General features: G+C 34.3%; 2 protein-coding genes across 2 annotated transcripts; one reads left to right on the forward strand and one right to left on the reverse strand.

Moving 5' to 3' along the window:
• Positions 1-8,940: 8,940 nt before the first annotated feature.
• On the reverse strand, positions 8,941-13,075 carry LOC112025482 (protein S40-7). Its single transcript, XM_065773050.1, has 3 exons — positions 12,383-13,075; positions 11,232-11,378; positions 8,941-10,623 (listed from the first exon to the last, which is right to left on the reverse strand). The coding sequence occupies exons 1-3, from the start codon at positions 12,972-12,974 to the stop codon at positions 10,616-10,618; spliced, it is 747 nt and encodes a 248-aa protein (XP_065629122.1). The 5' UTR covers positions 12,975-13,075; the 3' UTR covers positions 8,941-10,615.
• Positions 13,076-18,372: 5,297 nt separating this feature from the next.
• On the forward strand, positions 18,373-21,317 carry LOC112025471 (small ribosomal subunit protein uS11x). The gene is made up of 6 exons (XM_024058146.2): positions 18,373-18,508; positions 19,318-19,437; positions 19,535-19,580; positions 20,268-20,353; positions 20,505-20,634; positions 21,027-21,317. The coding sequence occupies exons 1-6, from the start codon at positions 18,506-18,508 to the stop codon at positions 21,092-21,094; spliced, it is 453 nt and encodes a 150-aa protein (XP_023913914.1). The 5' UTR covers positions 18,373-18,505; the 3' UTR covers positions 21,095-21,317.
• Positions 21,318-21,350: the final 33 nt, after the last annotated feature.

A 21,350-nucleotide genomic window follows, 5' to 3' on the forward strand; every position in this document is an offset into this window, starting at 1 on the left:
CAAGAAAAAAATGGACAATCACAATTATTACCCTTATGGTATGCCCTTAAAACATGGAGATACCCTACAGTTGGTTCATGACATTTAAAATTCTCCTCTTATTACATCGTTTCAATTTAAATCAACTTCAAGCCACTATCCATCTATGTTATTAATTTATGCTGTACTGGGTTGTAATGGAGTGGGAAAAAAAAAAGGAAATTGTTGATAAACTTTTATTTTTCACCTAAGTATCATTTTTTATTTTCTGACAATGATCAGTTTCTCACTCTAAACAAATCTTTCTCTCTCTAAACAGACTTTTCTGTCTCTGTGGTTTCTATTATATGGATGTCAAATTAATTAGTGGTTTCCTATTTTTATCTGCTTAATTAGTACCCAAAATAATGGAAATGAATATAAATATAAGACTTTAACAAAATTAAAAACATGGTATAAACTTTGGGAATTTTATGTAATTTGAGAGAGAGAGAGAGAGGGAGAGAGAGAGATTTCTATTCCTTCTTACCCATACTTTCTCAAAGTCCACATATTTGGCCTACCATATATATGATGCCTTCTCAAACTTAACAAAAAGACAATAATACCCCTCTAACCTCCCACAATCACATGCAACAAGCACCCTTAACATGTAGCCCTATAGTCTAATAGCTTTTTTTTTTTTTGAGAAACAAGTCTAATAGCTTACGGTACATATTTGTCATCTTTTTATTAAACTTGAGAATGTGTGATATGGTAGGTGACATGGGTAGTATTGGGCTTACACGTATGAGTAAAATTTCACATTAAATAATGATGAGAAGAATAAATCGTTAATATGACATAATTGAATACATATTTATTGGGTTTAGGTCTTTTGGGTTAAAGTGTGTCTTTATATATTATATTAATTACTCAAAGAAGTTCCCTAAGGTGTTTATTTCCTCAACAAGCGGTATTAGAGCTCATGGTAGTGTGGGGCAAAGGTGACCAAGTTATCGAAGTTCTTTTTGTAGTTGGAACGGGAACAGAGTGTACGTACTTAAAACCCTTTCGCAAATGAAGTAGGGTGGGTTCCTTTCGCAATTAGAGCTGGAACAATATATTACACCTAGTATGCCCATAAAGTCCACACAAGCAATCTTGGAAAAGGCCCAACAAAGGAGTATTATTGCCAATGGTGAGGTGTGAGGTTCCCATGAAGGATAAAAGACGTGCGGAGTTGACACGTGGAGGCACATGGATGATGCACTAGTGACGGCCCATTAGGCAAAAGGGAGTGAATAGGATTTGTTAATGGCTCATAGAGAGGTTTTGAAGCCTATAGAGAAGCAGATACTCACATGTGAGGGGAAGATTGTTGGGTTACACGTGTGATTGAAGTCCCATATAGAATAATAATGAAAAAAAAAATAGTTAATATAACATAATTGAGCACATATCCATTGGGTTTAGGCCTTTTAGGTTAAAATGTGTCTATATATATTATATCAATTATTCAAGGGCGCTCCTTAAGATATTTTATCTCCCCAAAGAAGAATGTATACTACAGAGTTGTGAATAATTTCATATATAAGTTAAAGAAATATAAAATGTTTTTTTTTTTTTTTAAGTTTTGCATAACCAAGTGGTGTTAACACTTGTCATGTCATCAAATTTTATTAAAGTTAACCAAACTAATAGATGTAAGCACAATGAGTGTCACAAACAATATCATAGAGTACTTCTTGTTTTAAGGGCATCCTTAGTGGTAATCGTAATTATCTCATAGAAAAGTATGGTTGAAAATTTGTTGATCATGGACTGTTTCCAACATTGATTAAGATTCTTTTCATGCTCTTGCCTCTTGGAATGTAATAGTGAATAATCTTGCAAAAGATACACAATTCTATTTCATGGGACCTAAATTTTCAACAATGATAAAACTCTAGGCTCTTGTGATTTGTAATCTGATTTTATTTAAGACCATTTTTTGTTACACACGTGTGTAATTATGGGTTGAACCCACGTTTTTAGTTATAAAACATGGTGTGTAAAAAGTTTTAGCAAATTTTTTTCAAACATTGATCACCTGCTGGCTGCTGCACCTGCATTAGATTGACTGCATTTGGGAAAGATGAACAGCCATATGCAAACCTAAAGCGCAAATGTGAACAAGACTATTCTCAACTGCTATTAAAACTTCGAAGTAATTAAAGCTGTGAGTTTAGATTTTGTTTCAGAGAGATTTAGTAGGATTTTATTGGATTGAAAGAGGGTCCATTTCCAAGTTCTAAGATTAGACAGCTACGATATGAACTTTTCGGAAAGGGTAGTCATTTTCCCGAAAGAAAAATGATAAGTCTCCATTTTAAAAGGTTTCTATTCTTCACTGGTGGAGAGCTACATTGGAGATTTTGATACTACCTAATGTCTTCAAACAAGGAAACTGTGCAATATTTGTCGCTAATTGTACAAACAGGAAGTTATAGCATCATGTGAGAAACAAGAATATTTACAGCTTTGTCCCTCTGATAAAGAACAGAAACACAAAAGTTGATGTTTATTTGAAGAAGATAGTACTAGCTTTATTTTTTCTATTTACATCCAACCAAAAGTTAAGGCCTTTTATTATGCGTAAGTATTAGTTGGTGTATGTCACCATCCTATTTTTCATTTTTTCTTGCATGTAATTATGGTCCGGTTGCAAATACAGTTGACACTTGATAATATATGTGTAGTTTTTCTGTAACCACAACTTTCAGTTGATTATGAAGGGTAGGTTATCGCATTCACAGTTTCTCAAAAAAAAAAAAAAAGATTTCCACGTTCACATGAATTCATCAGTTTTTTTTTTTTTTTCCATCCTGGCTCTCAGAATTGATCATTTAAGAGTTGTGGTGAGAGTTCTAGTACAAAAATTGTCTCTAGAAATTTTCGTGTACATGACATTAATTAATTAATTAATTATATATATATATATATGTGTGTGATTTTTACTTTTTATCATCAAACTAAGACACCAATCAATATTTTGGTATAAGCAGATATTGAACCTCAAATCTCTTATTCAACTATAAGAAATTTTACAAGTTAAACTAACTAGAACCTACCATGATACAATACATTTGATTGTATGGTACATTAATACTTTATTTTGTTCAAGATTATAAAACAATACAATTAAATATACAAAATAAAAAACATAAATCGATATACTTACGGGTATATTAAAAAATTGAATGAAAAATTTAGGATTAAAAGAACATATTTATTATATTTTAGTATATTTATTTTATATTAACATAATTTTATAAGATGCTATAAAAAAATCAACTAGTTAAGCATTTAATATATTTCGTGTGTGTGCATATATATTCAACATTTATTTGTGTTTTCAAATAAAATATATGAAAAATGAATGAAAGATACTGTGTTTAATTCATTCATTCATTCACTTATTTAGCCAAAAAAAAAATAAATTACAAACAGTATTTTTTTGACATATCATTATAATTTAAAATAATTTTACTTTTTGGTTTATTTAAAATCTAATATGCATATATACATGTTATATCTGACAATAAGATTGAATCATTCAAATTATGTATAAAAAAATCTGAATAGAGAAAAAAAAATCACCATTATAATAAAATATGAAAAGGATGATGTTAATATAATTAAATAGTAAAATAAGGAACTAAAAATATTAATTTTTGATAATTTCATTGTTGTATATAACAAGATAAACAATTATACTATTAATAATAGTATTGAAATTCAGTCAAGTTAAAGTATTTTTGTACAAGTAAAATACAAAAGGAAAAAATTAGTGTATATTTTATACATTTAGTTATATAAAACTTATATTTTCCAGAGTACTTTTGTTTCGTACGGTATACTAGAGTTCTTTTATTTTTTATTTTATAGAAAGATGGTCACACATACATGTAACATTGTAATATGTAGTATAGTATGTGTATTTTACTATTACTAACCATTTGCAATGTCCTTTCTCCAAAAAAAAGAAAAGAAAAAAAAAAAAAAACCATTTGCAATGTCCCCTTAAATTTCAAAATTAGGGAATTTTTTCGTTAACTATTAGTAATACTAATAAGCACTTTGCTCCCTTTTGTTAGAATTTCTTCCAAATTAAATTTTCTGTTACATGTTTTTAAAAAAACAAAATTCCTAATGGCAAAGGATAAAATTCTTATTATCAATAGTTAAGAAAAGAAGTTGGTCAGTTTTGAAATTTAAGAAGCACAATACTAGTGCAACAAAATTAATGGTGGAGAAGTTCAACTAATTTATTTTTCTAACTTTGCTCTTTACTAGGAGGTGTTTGTTCATTCACAGTTAAACTATTTAGGCTCTTTTGCACTACTATTCATCCTTTGGACATGAGTTCTGAAGTTCATGTTCAATTTAATGTGTCTTTCGATTAAGGTCAACAAAATGGTAATTATAAAGGGTTTATTTCTCTTATTATTCCAAAACCATGAACTTCATCAGGCTAAGGATAAAATTATTAAGACAGAGGACAATGCATTGTTGTAGATAACTCTCGGGTGTTCATGGCTAGTCGGTGTTGGCAGCTGCTAGATCGTTAGACCAGACTGTTGGAGCGGGTAAAACTGTACACACCCACTTTCAAGTTAGGACTCACCAACAATTCACTTGGAATGCTATATTCATGTTGTAACAGTGTCCAATCTGCTGTATTATGTTATAATTTTTCAAAAATTACTCTGTCTTAGTATCGTACTTGTACCGTGCTCATGTCGGTGTCGGTTTCCATGCATCGTAGCTTTCAAATGGGCGGACAGGTCTTAGGCTATCCATTGGATAGGAAAATTTTGTTTTTTCTTAAAAAAAAAAAAAAAAAAATCCACTCCCCCAATTCCTCAAGCTTTCTTACATTTTCTAGAGAACCAAACACAAAAACAAAGAGTACAACAAATCCTTCAAATCACCCATCAACTACAAAAGACATCCGCAATATGAAAAGAAAGAAGCATGATAGTTTGAAAATCTCCAACAGCTAGCTTGATTGGAAATTTTCAGAGACTTGAAATCTCAACAAAAGCTCATTGAGTTTTTGTCAATCTAAAAAGTCAAGCCCCCCTCCCCCTAATGATGCCCACGATGAGTGTCGTCTTTCAAATCTCATAATCCAATGAGATTTTATTTTATGCAAATTAAGAAAGAAACATCATCTTTATGCTTGACACATTAAATCTGGTGGGTTTTGGCTTTCGGCTTTTTATTAGGTTCTTGGACCACTCATACTTGCTTTGCATCTCGCTTTCATTTTGGTTACACGTCTCTGCAACTTCGGCTAAGTTGGTCAAACCACATGTCTAAATCAATAGTCTTTATAGGTATGGTCCACGGGCGGAACTATCATTGGACCAGGGGCAATACATAGTCCCCCCAAATTTTTAAAAAAAAATATTATTATATATATGTATACTAATTTTAGCAATTTTGTTATATAAAATTACATTTTGTTTTTCTTAAAAAATATCGTTAATTCTAAAAGCCTAATACTATACTCACAAACGTTTTCCAACATTTTAGAAACTTTTTTGGTAGCAAGTTTTTATTGGTTCGTATAATGGGCTTATCACCCACATCATTTGTTTTTAATTACCAGTAATCACTTATCATATCAGTAATTTATAAATAAAATTAAAAAAAAAAGCTTGTAACTCTAGCATTTTCCTCATTTTAGTGACCATAAAAAAAAAATTATAGATCTAAAATCTAAAATAAATAAATAAATACCAAGTCCAAAAAAATAGCTCAACAACAAAAATTACCAATAGTAAAACTTAAAAAAAAAAAATTAAGCTCAATCAACCAATTTTATCCAAAATAAACAATCGTGCCCTTTAAAAAATTCTAAACAAAAATAATTTTTTTTTTACCCACAAACCAAAAAAAAAAAAAATTAAAATCTTAGCAACTAAATAGTAGCAATGTCAGAGGTTGAAACCGCTGCACATAGCCAATAGTAAAACTACCTCTCCTAACTCAAAGCTCTAGCTCCGTTCTTGATATAGTCTACACTGCCTTGGCCAATGTCGACCTTTCATTACTACACACCTACATGACATTCAATGACATTATTATTGTATCCAATCTATGCTTTGGTAGATCATAATTTCCTTCCAAACTCAAGTTTTGTCGATGTTGTCTCACCTTGAGTTTGAAGGAGGATGTTAGAGATTTAGGATTTTAAGACCTAACCCTATTGAATTGTCCGAGTCTTAATTATACTATTGTAATCCTAGGGTTAGCCTACTATACAATTTGTTCAATTAATACATAGTAAACTAATAGTGTTCACAGATCAATTTCGATTCAAATTTGGTATCAACTTGCCACTTGAACCAACTCCTTCAATTTAGGGATCTCCCTATTCACTAGCGATTGAACTATCAACTAAGATTGACTACAAGTTATTTTTAGTTTAAAAGTCAAATTTGGTTAGGATTTGGGGTTAGGCTTCCTTATAGTGTGCAGAGAGTGGTAGTGAGACTAGAAGCAAGCAATAACAGCACCACTACACCATAAAACTAACAACAAAAAACAATCCAAACCAAAGTTTTGAATCAATTGCATTAATGCATAACAGTTGGAATGGCCAGAATTTTTTGTACCAAAATGGATAAACGGATACAACCAACCTATTGACTACACTCAACAACCTCTGTATTTGTTTTAATGTTATAAACCTTTTTGGAATTTATGTTGGTTAATGAAATGACATGAACTATCAACCTTTTGTTTTATATTATTTCCTTGTAGTGTGCAGAGAGTGCTAGTAAGTAGTAAGACTAGAACAGCACCACTACACCATAAAACTAACAACAAAAAACAATCCAAACCGAAGTTTTGAATCAATTGCATTAATGCATAACAGTTGGAATGGCCAGAATTTTTTGTACCAAATTGGATAAACGGATACAACCAACCTATTGATTACACTCAACAACCTCTGTATTTGTTTTAATGTTATAAACCTTTGTGGAATTTATGTTGATTAATGAAATGACATGAACTATCAACCTTTTGTTTTATATTATATATATTTTGGTAATCTTGAGTGTTGTTAAACCGGTATCAAATATTATGTTCAACTTTAAAAGGTTGGCTTAACGGTTCTTAAAACTACATGAAATTCATGAGATCTTGAATTTGAAATTTTTTGTCAGCATTTTGAGGTCACCTCTAAAAAATTATTTCCTGTTATAACTTAGTGTATGTGGAATAAAGGGATTGCACCCGAGAGAATAGTTAGATACTCGAAAAGGTCTAAATACCCACAACCAAAAAAAATATATACATTCCAATAGCCAAAAAGAAACGGTTCTCAAAATGAATTTCAAAGCATTGATCCAAACGACCACAATTACTACAGCACTATACCAATTAAACAACAATAAGCTTTCAAAAATGTTAAAACTATTACAAATTTTATAACAAAATGCTTACAACTTTATGTGAAAATGAATGTAATTTGTAGACTTCAACAACATAATAAATGAATATCATAGCCACTTTTATGTGATTACTGATGCATCAATTTGTAAGATTTACATTAATAAATTTTGTAATACCCCTGATATCGCTCTAAAGTTTCACACATAGGTAGTTATTGATCCCTTTACCCATCCAATCTTTGGAATCCTACCTTTTTCAACTTCACAACAAAGTGTCAAATTTCAACCCAAAAACAGTTGTATCGGCTCCCGACTAATGTGCAATTTCCCTTATAACCACTAACCATAAAAAATGGGGAAAAAATTTATACACTGAGAACATAACAGAGGCATAGAGATTACAAACGCAACAATCTAGGAGAAAGAAGCATGGTTAGGTAAGATACTTACACGAAAGAAAGAGTCAAAGAAAGAGTCATAGGCTATGGGAAAAGGGCGAAAGTGACAAGGCCAGAGAAATCCCTTCAACCCAAAAGGAATGAGCAAGTGACAATATATAATCAGTTATGTCAGGCTTCGCGAGTGAATTTTTTAACCCAATACCTACCCAAAAAATCAAGATTTTTGAACTTGCTGAGCCCAAGTTTCACGAGAATTTTTTTTTCCCCAAACCCAAAACCCATCCCAAAATCTAGTAGATTTTTAAGTTGTTGGGCCTAATACCAACCAATCCATTGGTTAAAATCGATTGTAGGCTGGTATGTTTGGGATGCACAACCATAGTCGATTGTATTCTGGAAAGTGAATAATTTTTCATAAAGCATTTTGAAAAAAATTATCTCAAATTTTTTTTTTTAAATGAATTAGAAAACTATTTCTTGACTTCTTTTATTTAGCTTGGCATGAGATAGGGTTTGCTTTACAGTGGAAAACAACTAAAACTACTACCAAGCTAAATAAGGAGATAATTTACACAGAAAAATGCAAAAAACTACTCTACTAGACTATCTACTCCCTTCAACCAAAACTTTAACATGCTGAACAATAGCCTCCTCACTGCAAGTACAACTACTATGGCTACTGGCATTTCTTTCACTATGAACTGCATAAAGCTGATCAGGAAGCTTCAAAATAATAGTTTGTGCGCTTCTCTCTTATACAATCAATAGCCCATTGCAGCTCTTCATTCCAATCTCCAATCTGTCCAACTAAGCAAAGAGATCTCAGTAGTTCCTTCCAAAATATTCTTCAAAACAAAAACTAATGGTCCCTACATTCCAACACTCCACCACATATGGTATCTACATTATAACACTTGTATTACAGGATTATTGATCCCTGGAGTAAATGAATTCAAATCAACAATCTTCCAACAGTGCAAATCCTCAAACATTGTTTGTAGACATATGATTCAAAAAAAGACACCTACAAATATAAATAAAAATAGTAGGAAAACAAAATACAAACTTTACCCCCCCCCCCCCCCTGGGGTGGTCCCAGCAGCAGCCATGGGCAGAAGGGGTAACAGACAATTTACAAAAATTGTCAGCCTACCAGACACCAAGAACTCTTCAAGAAGACCCCTGTTGCAAACGGAACTGCAGTGCAGAATCATTGGGTGGAATATTAAGAAACAAAAAGATCCTTTGGTGAACCATCTCCCAAACAACAGTGACATGCGAAAATGGATAAATAACTAAACCCCCCATCCCAGTATGTTCTTTCGGTTATTCTTCTAAGCAGTCCCTTACCCCAAAAATTACTGTTCTTCACTGAATGCCTGAAACTCTCAATGGAGTTTGTATAACTAGTTCAATTCCTGTCAAGCTAACCTGAGTTATACATATTCAGTAAAAACCATAAACATGTAATGAACACATAGAAGATTGGTCATGCATTACCAAAACTGCATATATGCTTTAAAGTTGGCAAAACACAACTGAAGTAATTAAGGATACACAACACATCAGTTGAAGTGTCTCAAGCATTTGCACAATTAGGTATAATGAACAAACTAAAATCCAACTTCAGTTCAAAATGAAGCAAAGTAAACAGCAAACATATGTGACTATAATGAGTCCCGCACTTGAGTTGGCCATTGATAAACTTCTGTATTTCATACTTTTGAGACTAGAAATTACATGATAACCCCTTACAAAAATAAAAGATTAGGGGAAAAGATTCAAACAAAAGGCATGACAAACATAAGGTTAGATGCTGTGTAACATCACATACTTGTTTTTTAAGTTAGGAGATTACACGCAAGTAATTGACATCTTCATCTACATCTAAGAAGATAAATACTAATATATTATAGGTCGATATATGTTAAACCTAAATCTTTACATGCTACAATAAAAGGAGTAGCGTAGAATAAAAAAATGAATTGTAACTGTAGCTCATCAACAAGGCCATATTCTTACTACTAAAGTTTGAATAAGGCCATATTCTTACTGCTAAATTTTGAATATTTTTCCAATGGAACTGAGATGTAGGTATGATTTGAAGGGGATGGAACCACAGCAAAGTTGTCTGGTGAGACCAAACAAGGATGGCTCAAGCTGAGGATCTAGCTTCCTATTAAGGAAAGAAAAACCTTCAGCACAACCAAGGCCAACTGGTGGGGTTGAGTTGACTATAGGTGCTCTCTGATGGTTAAGTCAACGCACTAACCCAAAGTGGATTCCAGCCCACACTCCATGAGACCTCCCAAATCACCTCAACGAGTGTACTACCACTAGACATTGTCCACCGTCAATCAGTACAGATTCACTCAAAAGGAGAGCGCTCTGAATGCCACTGACTCCTCATATTAGCTTTTAGTGAGCCTCACCAACTTTCAATCGTGTTTAGTGCTATTGAACTTGTCCCCCCCATGCTTAGAGCTTTAAGAAAGCCATCCTAGCACATGTCCCCCAGCCAACCAAACAAAACAATCGCCTAACAAACCTAAAAGCCTACTTTGGGGAGATTATTCCCGCCAAATCCAGAAAGCTCCCCCATTCCACTGACTAAGTTATGTCATATCTAGCTACTGTTACTCTGCAACTCTAAAAACATAATCAAAGCACCTTTGATCAACTCCACCAATTGGCCATAGTTGCACTAAAGGTTTTTCTTTCCTTGGCAAGAAGCTAGATCCTCGACTCGAGTCATCCTTGTTCTGTCTCACCATTAAAATTTTCTCCGGTTCCATCCCCTTCAAATCACCCACCTACATGAAGGCATATTAATCATATGTAAGCAAAGGGTTCCACACTCTTCCACCAAAAATATTGGAACAAAACTTATAGGCCTATCGCCACTGAAAAACTTTTGTTTCTTTGTCATAGTTCAAATTAAGAAAATGTAACTTATGTTTCTCACATATGCTGTAGCTTTGCTCACCTAAAATTATCTCAATAAGAAAAAATGTCACTTCATACTCTCTATCCAAGTCATTTAAACTACAGATTGAAATCCAAATTCTCCTCATCAAATTCCTTTATCCAAAAAACCATTGTTCAAATTTCCATCTTTATCCCAATTGGCAAACATTGTTTAAAAAATAACATTCAAAAGCATAGTTTTCTCACCTACCAAACAAAACAAAAGGAACAAACAGATTTAAAGCCATTCACAACTGAAAGCAACAAGTACCTAAATTTCCATCTAAAATCGAATACTTCTTCATGCTTAATTAAACCAACACTTACACTTTGCACAAAGTAATTGACTAATTGTCAATGAGCCAAAAAAATATTAAATAAAAAATAAAAACACAAATTTTCTTCATTTCCCTAGAGAAATTGGAGGGAAAGCGAAGTCATCAGTCGAGAAAACCTGTTCGGCGCCACACTGCATTGCGAACCCGCCGGAGATCCCTTCCTTTGAGGGTCCTCCCGGCGCCTTCGAGCACCGAACAGGCCAGCATCGGCGACTGAGCTCTCGCCACAATCTCGTGCGGCGGCAACATCTCGCCGTCCACGCCTTCATCGTCGTCGTTCACGTCNCCCCTTAGCAGTACCAACTATGCCGGGAGATTTCATTCAAAACAAGTTATCATATTCGCCCTCCCTGGTATACTAAATCTCAAAGTTAACCAATTCAGCCTGAACCTTATCACCTCAATGAAAACCATAATAAGTTTTCTCTGGTATGTTCTTTTCCCATTTTAGTATAACATCAATCCAACATTCTGCCAACTGTCAAGTGCCAACTGTTCCATTATATTTTGTATTGCAGACCTGAAAGGGATAAAGACCTTAATCAACAATTACAGGTACTCTCATACTTTCAAAAAAAAATGCTCTTTCTTCCACTTAGGATTAAAAGCTTTTGCATCAGATGCAAAAGGAATGAGCATAAAGAAACATATAACCACTATCCATGGAAAGGAGAACACAGTCACCATCACATTCATTTTACTTTTAAAAGAAATCATCCCAGTCACAAATGAAGGTCCAGGCTCCACAAAAAGACTACCGATTAGTCCACAAATTCTAATTCATCAATCCCAGTCTGTGATTAGTAACTAAAATGCAATCTCAACTCTGAGGTTGACATGCAAATCCAGAATGCAACCACACTATACATATAGCATTACCCTGCCAAATACAAGATTGAAGTCCATAACATCTTGAAAGCTATATGAGCAAAAATGCAGCCCAAATCCCCCACGCTTCCTTCTCCCATTAACTCAACTGCGAGAAGACATCAACTGCAAATTTTTTTTTTTTTGGGGGGGGGGGTGGTCCCAGCAGCAGCCATGGGCAGAAGGGGTAACAGACAATTTACAAAAATTGTCAGCCTACCAGACACCAAGAACTCTTCAAGAAGACCCCTGTTGCAAACGGAACTGCAGTGCAGAATCATTGGGTGGAATATTAAGAAACAAAAAGATCCTTTGGTGAACCATCTCCCAAACAACAGTGACATGCGAAAATGGATAAATAACTAAACCCCCCATCCCAGTATGTTCTTTCGGTTCACGCCTTCATCGTCGTCGTTCACGTCGTCGAATTCGTGCGGACTCCGCGTGGCCTGAGACATGACCGGCACGTTCACCGGCGCCGACTGGTACTTGACCGAAGAAGGCAGCGACATTCGGTCGACCGGCGGTTTAGGAATCGCCGGAATCATGCGGGAGGAAGAGGAGGACGAAGAGGAAGAAGACGACACGGAAGCCTTGTGGTAAAAGTGCGAAACGTTTCGGAGGCTCGGCGAAGACGTTTCGTTCTCGGGAAGCGCGGCGAGGATGCCGAAACCGTTGGCCTCCGGCTGAGCGAAGCTCTTCTGGTAGTTGAGCTGGTGGTTGTTGCTGTTGTGGTGGTGGTGGTGGCGAGGTGTGGAAGGAGAGGTCGAGTGGTGTTGGTTGTGGTTCTGGTTTTCGTCCGGTTCGGAATAGCTTCCGGCCCAGAACACATCGTCTTCGTTCAGCTCCACGGCGGCGTTTGATGTGGTCGCGGTGTTCGTCGTCGTGGAGGAGCTAGGGTTTTCATGAGGCGCGTGGGTAAACGCGCCGAGAAAGCGTTCGCTGGTTGTGGCTTTACGCGGTTGAAACCGGGTCGGGCCGTTGAGCTCCATGCGGGTCAGCCGGTCGGGTCGTAGAGAAAAATGGTAGCTTCTTTTTTGGTGCAGAATTTGTAGCTTTGTGATAGCGGTGGAGAGTGAGTGCTGGAAACATATAAATAATCAGCTGATTGGGTAAATATATCCTACATTTCATGTAGGATATGTGCAGAGATTCTAACCGTCGATTTGCATATGGACGGCGGTGATTTTGTTTAGCTAAGATATGATATAGAGGTGCGTGACTGACGTGGCGGAAAATGTAGGGATCAGATACGTGGGAATGGGTAAGCATGACATAAACGTGGGAGAACAGTGAAGCCTGAGAAAGTCGGTAATTTTTTTTGAGGGGAAGTGGGACCCATGCAAGGATCTTTGATTTTGTTAATGCTCTCTGGCTGGTTGGCAATTTTGGCATTGTATGACAAAACAATGGAGAAAAATTATTTGTGCTAAATTATTTATGGGCAATAAAATTGGAATCTCTAGGAACAAATAAGAAATCTTTAAAATTGTTTTTCTATATTAGTTTTTTTTTTTTTTTTTTTTTGCTTCTCCCACATACCTTGATGGGAAAATTTTATATTTTCTCCCTCCATCATGGAATTAATGTGACAGCCATATTTAGGAAACTAAAAGGACAAATTGAGAGTGACCAAACAATTATGAGAAGAGATGATTGAACAAAAATTATATGGTAGTGACTCCACATGTTGCTTACAAAAATAGGACTATATAATAATATAATACATCTTTTATGTGGAACTTCTTAATCACAATGGTTGGGGTGGGGTCAGATTAGGGGTGTCTCGTTTCTTTTTTAGGCTATGAAAAAATTGAACAAGACAAAAGCGGGACAAGTTCAAGTTGGGGAAGGTTAAAGGTGATTTTGGTACGATGAAGGAGAAAAAGGAGAGAAAGTCATGAGAGTAAAAACAAGGAAAAATAAACAAAATGTTTAGAGATAGTAAAAAAATTATCCTTCAATTAAAGCATATTCTTACTTTTACAAATTCATAGTCCTTTGGTTTCTAAATTATTGTGGAGATTTTTATTTTTATTTTTTGGATAGTTGGTACAATTATATGTATGATTCTTCCAAACAAATTGATTATTTGTCACACCCTTTCATGATCATGTAATTTATTGTCATGAAATTTGCATGTATACTCTTCATTCAAAGAATGTTTCGGGCTATCTTCCAAATTAGAGGTTTAGCCCTTTATTGACTTTTTAACTTTTGAAGATGTTTCCAATTAACATAGACTAATCTTCCAATTACAGCAAACATTGAGATGTTAGCTTCTTTTAAAAAAAAAAAAAAGACTCAATTGGAAAATCACAGCCATTAGTTTTTACATATCTAGTCAACATTTGGGTAGTTTTTAACTGCTTTAATAGATAGCCTAATGGCCTACTTCAAAACGTCAGGAGGAACAAGTCGTTAGGTAGAGTTGTTGTCCTCCAAGGATTAGGATGTCTTTCTAAATTTGGAAATTCTGCCAGTGCCATTTCTTCCTGTTGGATAGAGCTTCTTTCAATTCCTTATTTGGTAGGAGAAGAATCTCTGTCTCAAAACTTGCCTTCTTCGCAACTTACAACTTACCCACTTGTGATTTTACTGAAATTTAAGTTGTTTACTTATAATTTAAAATTTGACACTTTACCTACTTGAAGTTTGACCAAAATTTAAGTTGCCTATCTGTGATTTGAAATCTATGATGCAAATGTTCAGATAGATAGTTTTTTATCTTATTTGATCTTGTTTTTTTATATATTTTTTTTTTGTTTTTTTTAAGGAGAGAGACATAAAAGTGGAGCAAAATTATATATTTAACTCTGTTTTTAATAAATGTGGGTTATAGAAATCTAACTGAACTAACCGTAGGTGAGTAAAATGTCAAATTTCAAATCAGAGGCAAACAACTTAAATTTTGGTCAAATCACAGGTGGATAAATTGTAATACCCATATATATATATATATATACACATATATGTATATGTATATGTATATGTAAGGACCAGATTTGAATTCCTAGTCCAAAATATGAATGGACTTAGGCCCAAAAAGCCCAAAGCAATGAATTTGTAAAAAAATGGGTTAGAAAACTGGGTTTTAGTTAATCGAACAACAGGTTAAGTAGGTTGGTGATGAAAGAGTGAAGATAGACAAGTATAGACTGAAGAATAAATGTCTGAGGAGACTGGTTCTTATCTAGTGCTCTTGAATGTGGTTACAAGTTTGGTTTTAGATTGCTACAGTGTTTCTCCTCTAATTTTCGAATCCCTTAGCCTCATTGTCTCTCCCTTCTTTTATATTGTCTTTCCTTTTCATCCCTATCTTTCACGTGCATGCCAGATGGTTGGTGTTAATACTTGTCCCATCAGCCTCTTCCATAGGTCTTCATGTAATAGCTGTAAGGCTGAAATTCACTGTTCAGGTATCACCTCCACATTAATGCGGCTCGAGAGTTAGCTGCAGTGCATTTAATGCGGAGGTAGTAGCTTTCCCTTTAGATATTTTAAGACATTTCCCTGTCTTGATCTCCCATAGTGCTTATTCGTATCAACTAAGTGTTTCTGTGACGTTCTCTCGGACAGTAGACCACCTCTACGGATCTCGGCTTCGGTTAGCTGAGGAGTCTCTTATCCTCGGCACAACCCCCTGGGTTGTTGTGATCTAACTGACTTCTCCGTTTGCCAACATGGGTTCTTTCGATAGCGTTTACTCCCCCTTGGATGCCTTCAATCTTCGGCTTGGCCTTAGGTCCATTATATGCATAAATAATGGGCTCTGGGGCCCTATGTCCCTACAATATATATAAGAAAAGACAAAAACAAAACAAAAAAACTCTTTTATATATGTATATGAATAACTTTGCATTGAGTTACCCTCTGGTAATCGAGACCGAAAAATTGGATGGTCTTCCCAAGTAGACATAAGAAGGTTAATTTTGAGTATAAAGTTTATAGTCAAGTCAAACAATTGAATAACTTTGTCCATATCCCCTTGGTTTGTATTTTGGAAAATAAAACTAGCTATCTAACGAAATTTTGCTAGATTATAACTAGAGTTGTCCATCAAAGACTTTGACCTTAGAAATCCATCTTATCCGGAGCCACCTAAATTGAAACTCGCTCGATTAGAGCAGTGTGGCAGGGGGTAGTAGGTATGTGTCAAGAATGTCTGATATTGGCAAGTCAAGTAATTGTTTTTATTGTATGAGACCCAGTTGGACAAATTAGATCAAAAACCTTGTAGTTCTCCTCATCCTCCCCTTATCGTGAGCCATATTCTTCGCATTATGCCATTGAATTTTGCAAATCCGAGGAGATCCTTGCTAGATCTAGAATAGATTTATCATATTCGCCAAATATGGTGGAGATCTCCATCAAAACTGGTGAGATCTCGATCATATCTCACGAGTTTCCATCATGTCATAAGGCATTGACAACCCATCATATTTGATAAGATTTTGATTGATCCAATTGTAGGATTTACAAGGTTTTGGCGATTAGTTTTGATGGAATTAACTATCGGTGATAGGTCTAGAAGTTCAAAACATGAAGTTATTAGGTCGAGTGGTGGGTTCATCCCAAACCCAAGCTAACTTGACCCATTAACACCCCTAATTATAACCAATAGGCACATGACAACATTTTTTGTAGAATTTGAACCAATAGGTTATTCCATTTATTAATTGAAGAACCATCTCCAATACGGAAACCAAAAATTTTGAATTCATTTTTTTGAATGGGGAAAAAAAACACACATATGAACAACTTTACCAAAACAAAAAAAAGGAAAAAAACAAAACGAACACTCACAAAGTTCTTTTTGATGACCTATTTGCAATCCCAAATGCCTTTCCACACCAGTGACTAACTTTAGCATTAGGGAATTTTAAAAGTCTTCTTCCTTTCTAGTATTTTATTTTCAATAAAAGCACCCATTCTCTAACGAGGTCCTTCATTCCCCAACAAAAGGCTACGCTAATAAGACTAATGAAATTATAATAAGTCCTTCAAATTTCAAGGTCTTCTAGCATTTTAAGTTTACAAATAACCCTTCATATTATCATTATCTCCTTCAATCCCCAAGAAAAGAAAATGAAAGAAAAGAACAGAGGAAAAAAAAAAAAAAAAAAACTACACTAAGCATTGAACTTTTACAATGTTACCACTCAATAACTTTTATTTAGATATTTTTTTATATTACTTGTTAGATTTCATTGTCTTCTTATACATTCCAAGTTTGCAAAATGTTAACAGAATCAAAAGATCAATAGCTATCTAATTTGTAAAAAGTTTAAATTTAAAGATTTGTAGAGACACTAAAAACGAGCATCATGCTATATAGGTAGAGCTTTAGCAAAGCGATGTAGGTAGCTTTCACTTGGCATTACCTAAATGAAATATCCAATTCACAGAATGACTCTATAGATTGGCTCCCTTTAAGCCCTTTAGCACCCCAAGACGGCAGTGGGGACGGCCCTACACACTCTTATTAGGTACATGTTCGATCCTTCTAAAGAAACTCTTAGGTAAGTAGAACAACTAAATTATTCACAAAACATAAGTTTATCAATAAAAAACTAAAATAACATACAACTGATACAAAAATTAAAATATTACATCCTATTAAGGTACATATATAACATGCAATCTAATTGTGGATTTTTTTAAACATTAACCAAATAAAAATTATGGTGTAATATTAAGGAAGAATTATACTGTATCATACAAAACACAAATCATAAAATATATTATATGAATTAAGACATTGACTTATTTAACATGTAATTTTATTGTGAATGTTTTGATGGCATGTGACTAGTTAGTATATAACATTACAACTCACATATAGTGTAGCAAAAGTCCCACAATTTCATTTAGAAGGATTTTTATTTTTTTATTTTTAATTTAGATAAAATTTAGTTACAATATATATGAATTTAATTACTTTCACTTAATTATGAAATTTAAAATTTTAAGATTTGATTAGAAACCACCATAAACCATAAAAGGAATTATATAATTTACCAAAATTTTAATAAAAGGTAGCCATTTGACGTAAATAGGGTTTAACAATTTGCTATAATGAAAAAATAATCATTTGACACAACCACAATATTTAGTGCTCAAATTTTTATTATATAACATTTGAAGTAGATTATATGATTAAATGGATTTTAAATTAATTTTTTTAAAAAAGCAAGTTTCAAGTTTCAAGTTTTAATACTTTTTTTTTTTAGGAAAAAGAAAAAGAAAAAGAAAATGTGTAATGAGGGTCCAAGGCTTAAAATGAAAAAAACACCACAAGTCAAGGCGCTATTTAACAATACAAGTAAAATGCAGGGACCTACGCATCAATTCACAAAAACAGTTCCCGAACCCTTAAAACCCTAATCCCCACCTTCTCTCACATATATAAACCCAATATCGCAACCTCTGTCTTTCTTCTCCATTTCGTCTCGAAGCCAAAGCCGCACTCCTCAGCCCATCAATCACTCTCTGCACACTCTTTCATTTGCACGAAGCAGCCATGGTAAGCAAATCCAATCCCATCCCTAATCTTTTCTGCAAAATCAAAACCCTTATGTATAATAATACTTTTTTGTTGTTGCAATGCTTAGCCAATGTTGTATACTTGATGAAATTTGGGGTTATACTCGTTAAAGTGGTAGAGCTATATTGGTTTTTACAAGTTGACGTTTTTATTGTGTAAAGGTTAATGGGTTTGTCACATTTTCTGATAATTGGTGGTTTATACACAATTGCCAAGGTCTTTCAATGTTATATGGTGCAGCCATGGTTAATGTTGTGAAATATTGTTTGTGTTTAGCTTTAAATTTTTTTTGGAATTGCTATTAAGAGAAAAGATGCATCTGGGTGTGCTGAGTTTATAAGTTTACACAAGTTTGATTCAATGCCATCTCTGTCTCTAGATATGGGGAGTAGTTTGGATGGACAACTCTTATCCGTCCGAATTTTCTGTTGTCGTTTTATGTGTGAAGCACTGCTAAATTTGACATGGTGGTATAGTTGGACCAACAATTGAAGTAATTGGACTGCGCTTTTTAAATGTTACTTTAAAAGATTTCATTTTTCGAAAGTGTTATAGTACTTCTGGTCTATGCTTATCAAAGCCGTGCGTTTGTTCTCCTGTTCTGCGTTATCACTACTGCTTATGCACGTATACACTCTTTTGTTCTGGTTTGAGTTGCCTTTCCCCTTCTCCTAGTGATCACTCCAAAAGGAAAAAAATCTGACACTTCCTAGTATCTGAAATCTTGCTTTTTGAGAGATAATAAACTAATTTTCAAATTTTCCTTATATTTTGATGGGATTTCATAGTCAAGGCGAAAGCAAAGGGAACCAAAGGAAGAAAATGTGACCCTTGGGCCTGCAACACGTGAAGGAGAACAAGTTTTTGGAGTGGCTCACATTTTTGCATCCTTTAATGATACATTCATTGTAAGTATCGTTATTCATTTTTGTGAATAAGATATGTGTCTAATTACAGTGTTCAGAACCTGATTATAAATGTTTTTATTTTGCTTGAAATATACAGCATGTAACTGATCTGTCTGGCAGAGAGACACTTGTTCGCATCACTGGTATGGCTGATCTTACTTATGATTCTTTAGTTGGATGCCAATTTGTTGCTAATTGTGTTTTTAGTCATAAGTGCTTGACAATTTTGATGATACTTACAATTTGAATCATCCCTTTTAATCGAAGAAAACTTATTAAGGGTTCACTTTGGGGTGTCAGTCTAGGCCTAGGTTGGGGGTGGTTTGTAAGCATTGGTTTTTGGGTATCTAGTTAACTTCTTTCATTGTGGATAGGTTTTCTTCTTGTTCTCTCTCTCTCTCTCTCTCTCTCTATCTGGTGTGTGTGTGGCTATCTTATTTTTTGGAATTGAATACTCTCCATTTCATGGCAGTTGGGTTTGTTTTGTCTTTCATGCGTTTTTTAATTACAGGGTTGTTTTTTTGTTTTTGTTATATATATTTTTTCTTTTTCACACGAATGCTCACATGCATGGCTTGGTTGTGTTTTTTTTTTTAATGTGTTTGGGCATTCTTTTGATCTTCTCACATCAGTAAGGGTATCTATGATTGCACCTAGAATAATTGTACAGCATGTGAGTTTTTTTGTCTCATTTGAAATCTTAGCAAAAAAAGTGAATTCTTTATGTTTGCATTTATTTGTGTGTAGTATAATTTCCTTGTGTCTATCTGATTAAATTTCACTCTTGGTGCCTCATGAAAGGTGAAATTTAATTTTTCTTTAAAATGTAGGTGGTATGAAGGTAAAGGCCGATAGGGATGAGTCTTCACCATATGCGGCTATGCTTGCAGCACAGGATGTATCACAGAGATGCAAGGTTTTGTTTCTGTTCCTTTTATTTTACTACTTCATACTAAATAAATTTTATTTTGAATTGAGCCCAAATGGGTTTCTGGATTTTGTTACCAAATAATAAATTTCCCTATAGTTTTTGTTACATTGAACAATTGTTGTTCAATCCTAAACAGGAACTTGGCATCACTGCTCTTCATATCAAGCTCCGTGCTACTGGAGGAAATAAAACCAAGACACCTGGTCCTGGTGCTCAGTCTGCACTCCGGGCCCTTGCTCGTTCTGGAATGAAGATTGGTCGCATAGGTAAGTTTCTTAATATTCGAAATTCATCAAGTGTAAGCATTGCTGTTTGCCGTTCTTGTTTATGTTTTGTTGTATGCCATAAATACCTGCTGGGAGATGTGGACATCTTGAAAGTTGCTGGTCTAAGGATTTTGCTAAAATTATTGTAATGTAGGATAAATTTTTTAGATTAATTCCAATTTTGGCTTGTTTTACCCAAGTCCTGCATTGGTTTTATCAGTTCTGTTTTTGTATGGATGGGCATCTGCCTTACTTCAGCTTTTAGAGAAATTCTTGGATTGGGCTATAAATATCCATCCCAGGAAAACATAATTTTTTAAAACTCTAGAACAATGTAACTCTTTGGAATCATAATGTGGTCTTGAATCTTACATGGTGTTTTATGTTCACAGAGGATGTGACTCCAATCCCTAGTGACAGCACTCGAAGGAAGGGTGGTAGAAGAGGTAGAAGACTGTAGGCTGGCTTCTTGCGTCAACCATCTCATTATTCAACTTTGGTGCTGGTTATGAAGTTGCTTGACTACATCTTGGAAGGGTATTAGTTGAAGTATTTTTTAGTTTTTGAAAATGGTTGACTTTTGCTTTATATCAACCTTATTAATGTAGAATCAGAAGGGTGTGAGATTATCTATGGAATTTGTGTTCACATAAATGAATTTTTTGACGCGATGTTTCCAATTAGTTTAAGTTTCTTTATTGCTTAGTCAACGCTCC

This window comes from Quercus suber, unplaced genomic scaffold (genome assembly GCF_002906115.3).
Source record: "Quercus suber isolate HL8 unplaced genomic scaffold, Cork oak 2.0 scaffold_68, whole genome shotgun sequence".
In the NCBI taxonomy this organism is placed as follows: domain Eukaryota; kingdom Viridiplantae; phylum Streptophyta; class Magnoliopsida; order Fagales; family Fagaceae; genus Quercus; species Quercus suber.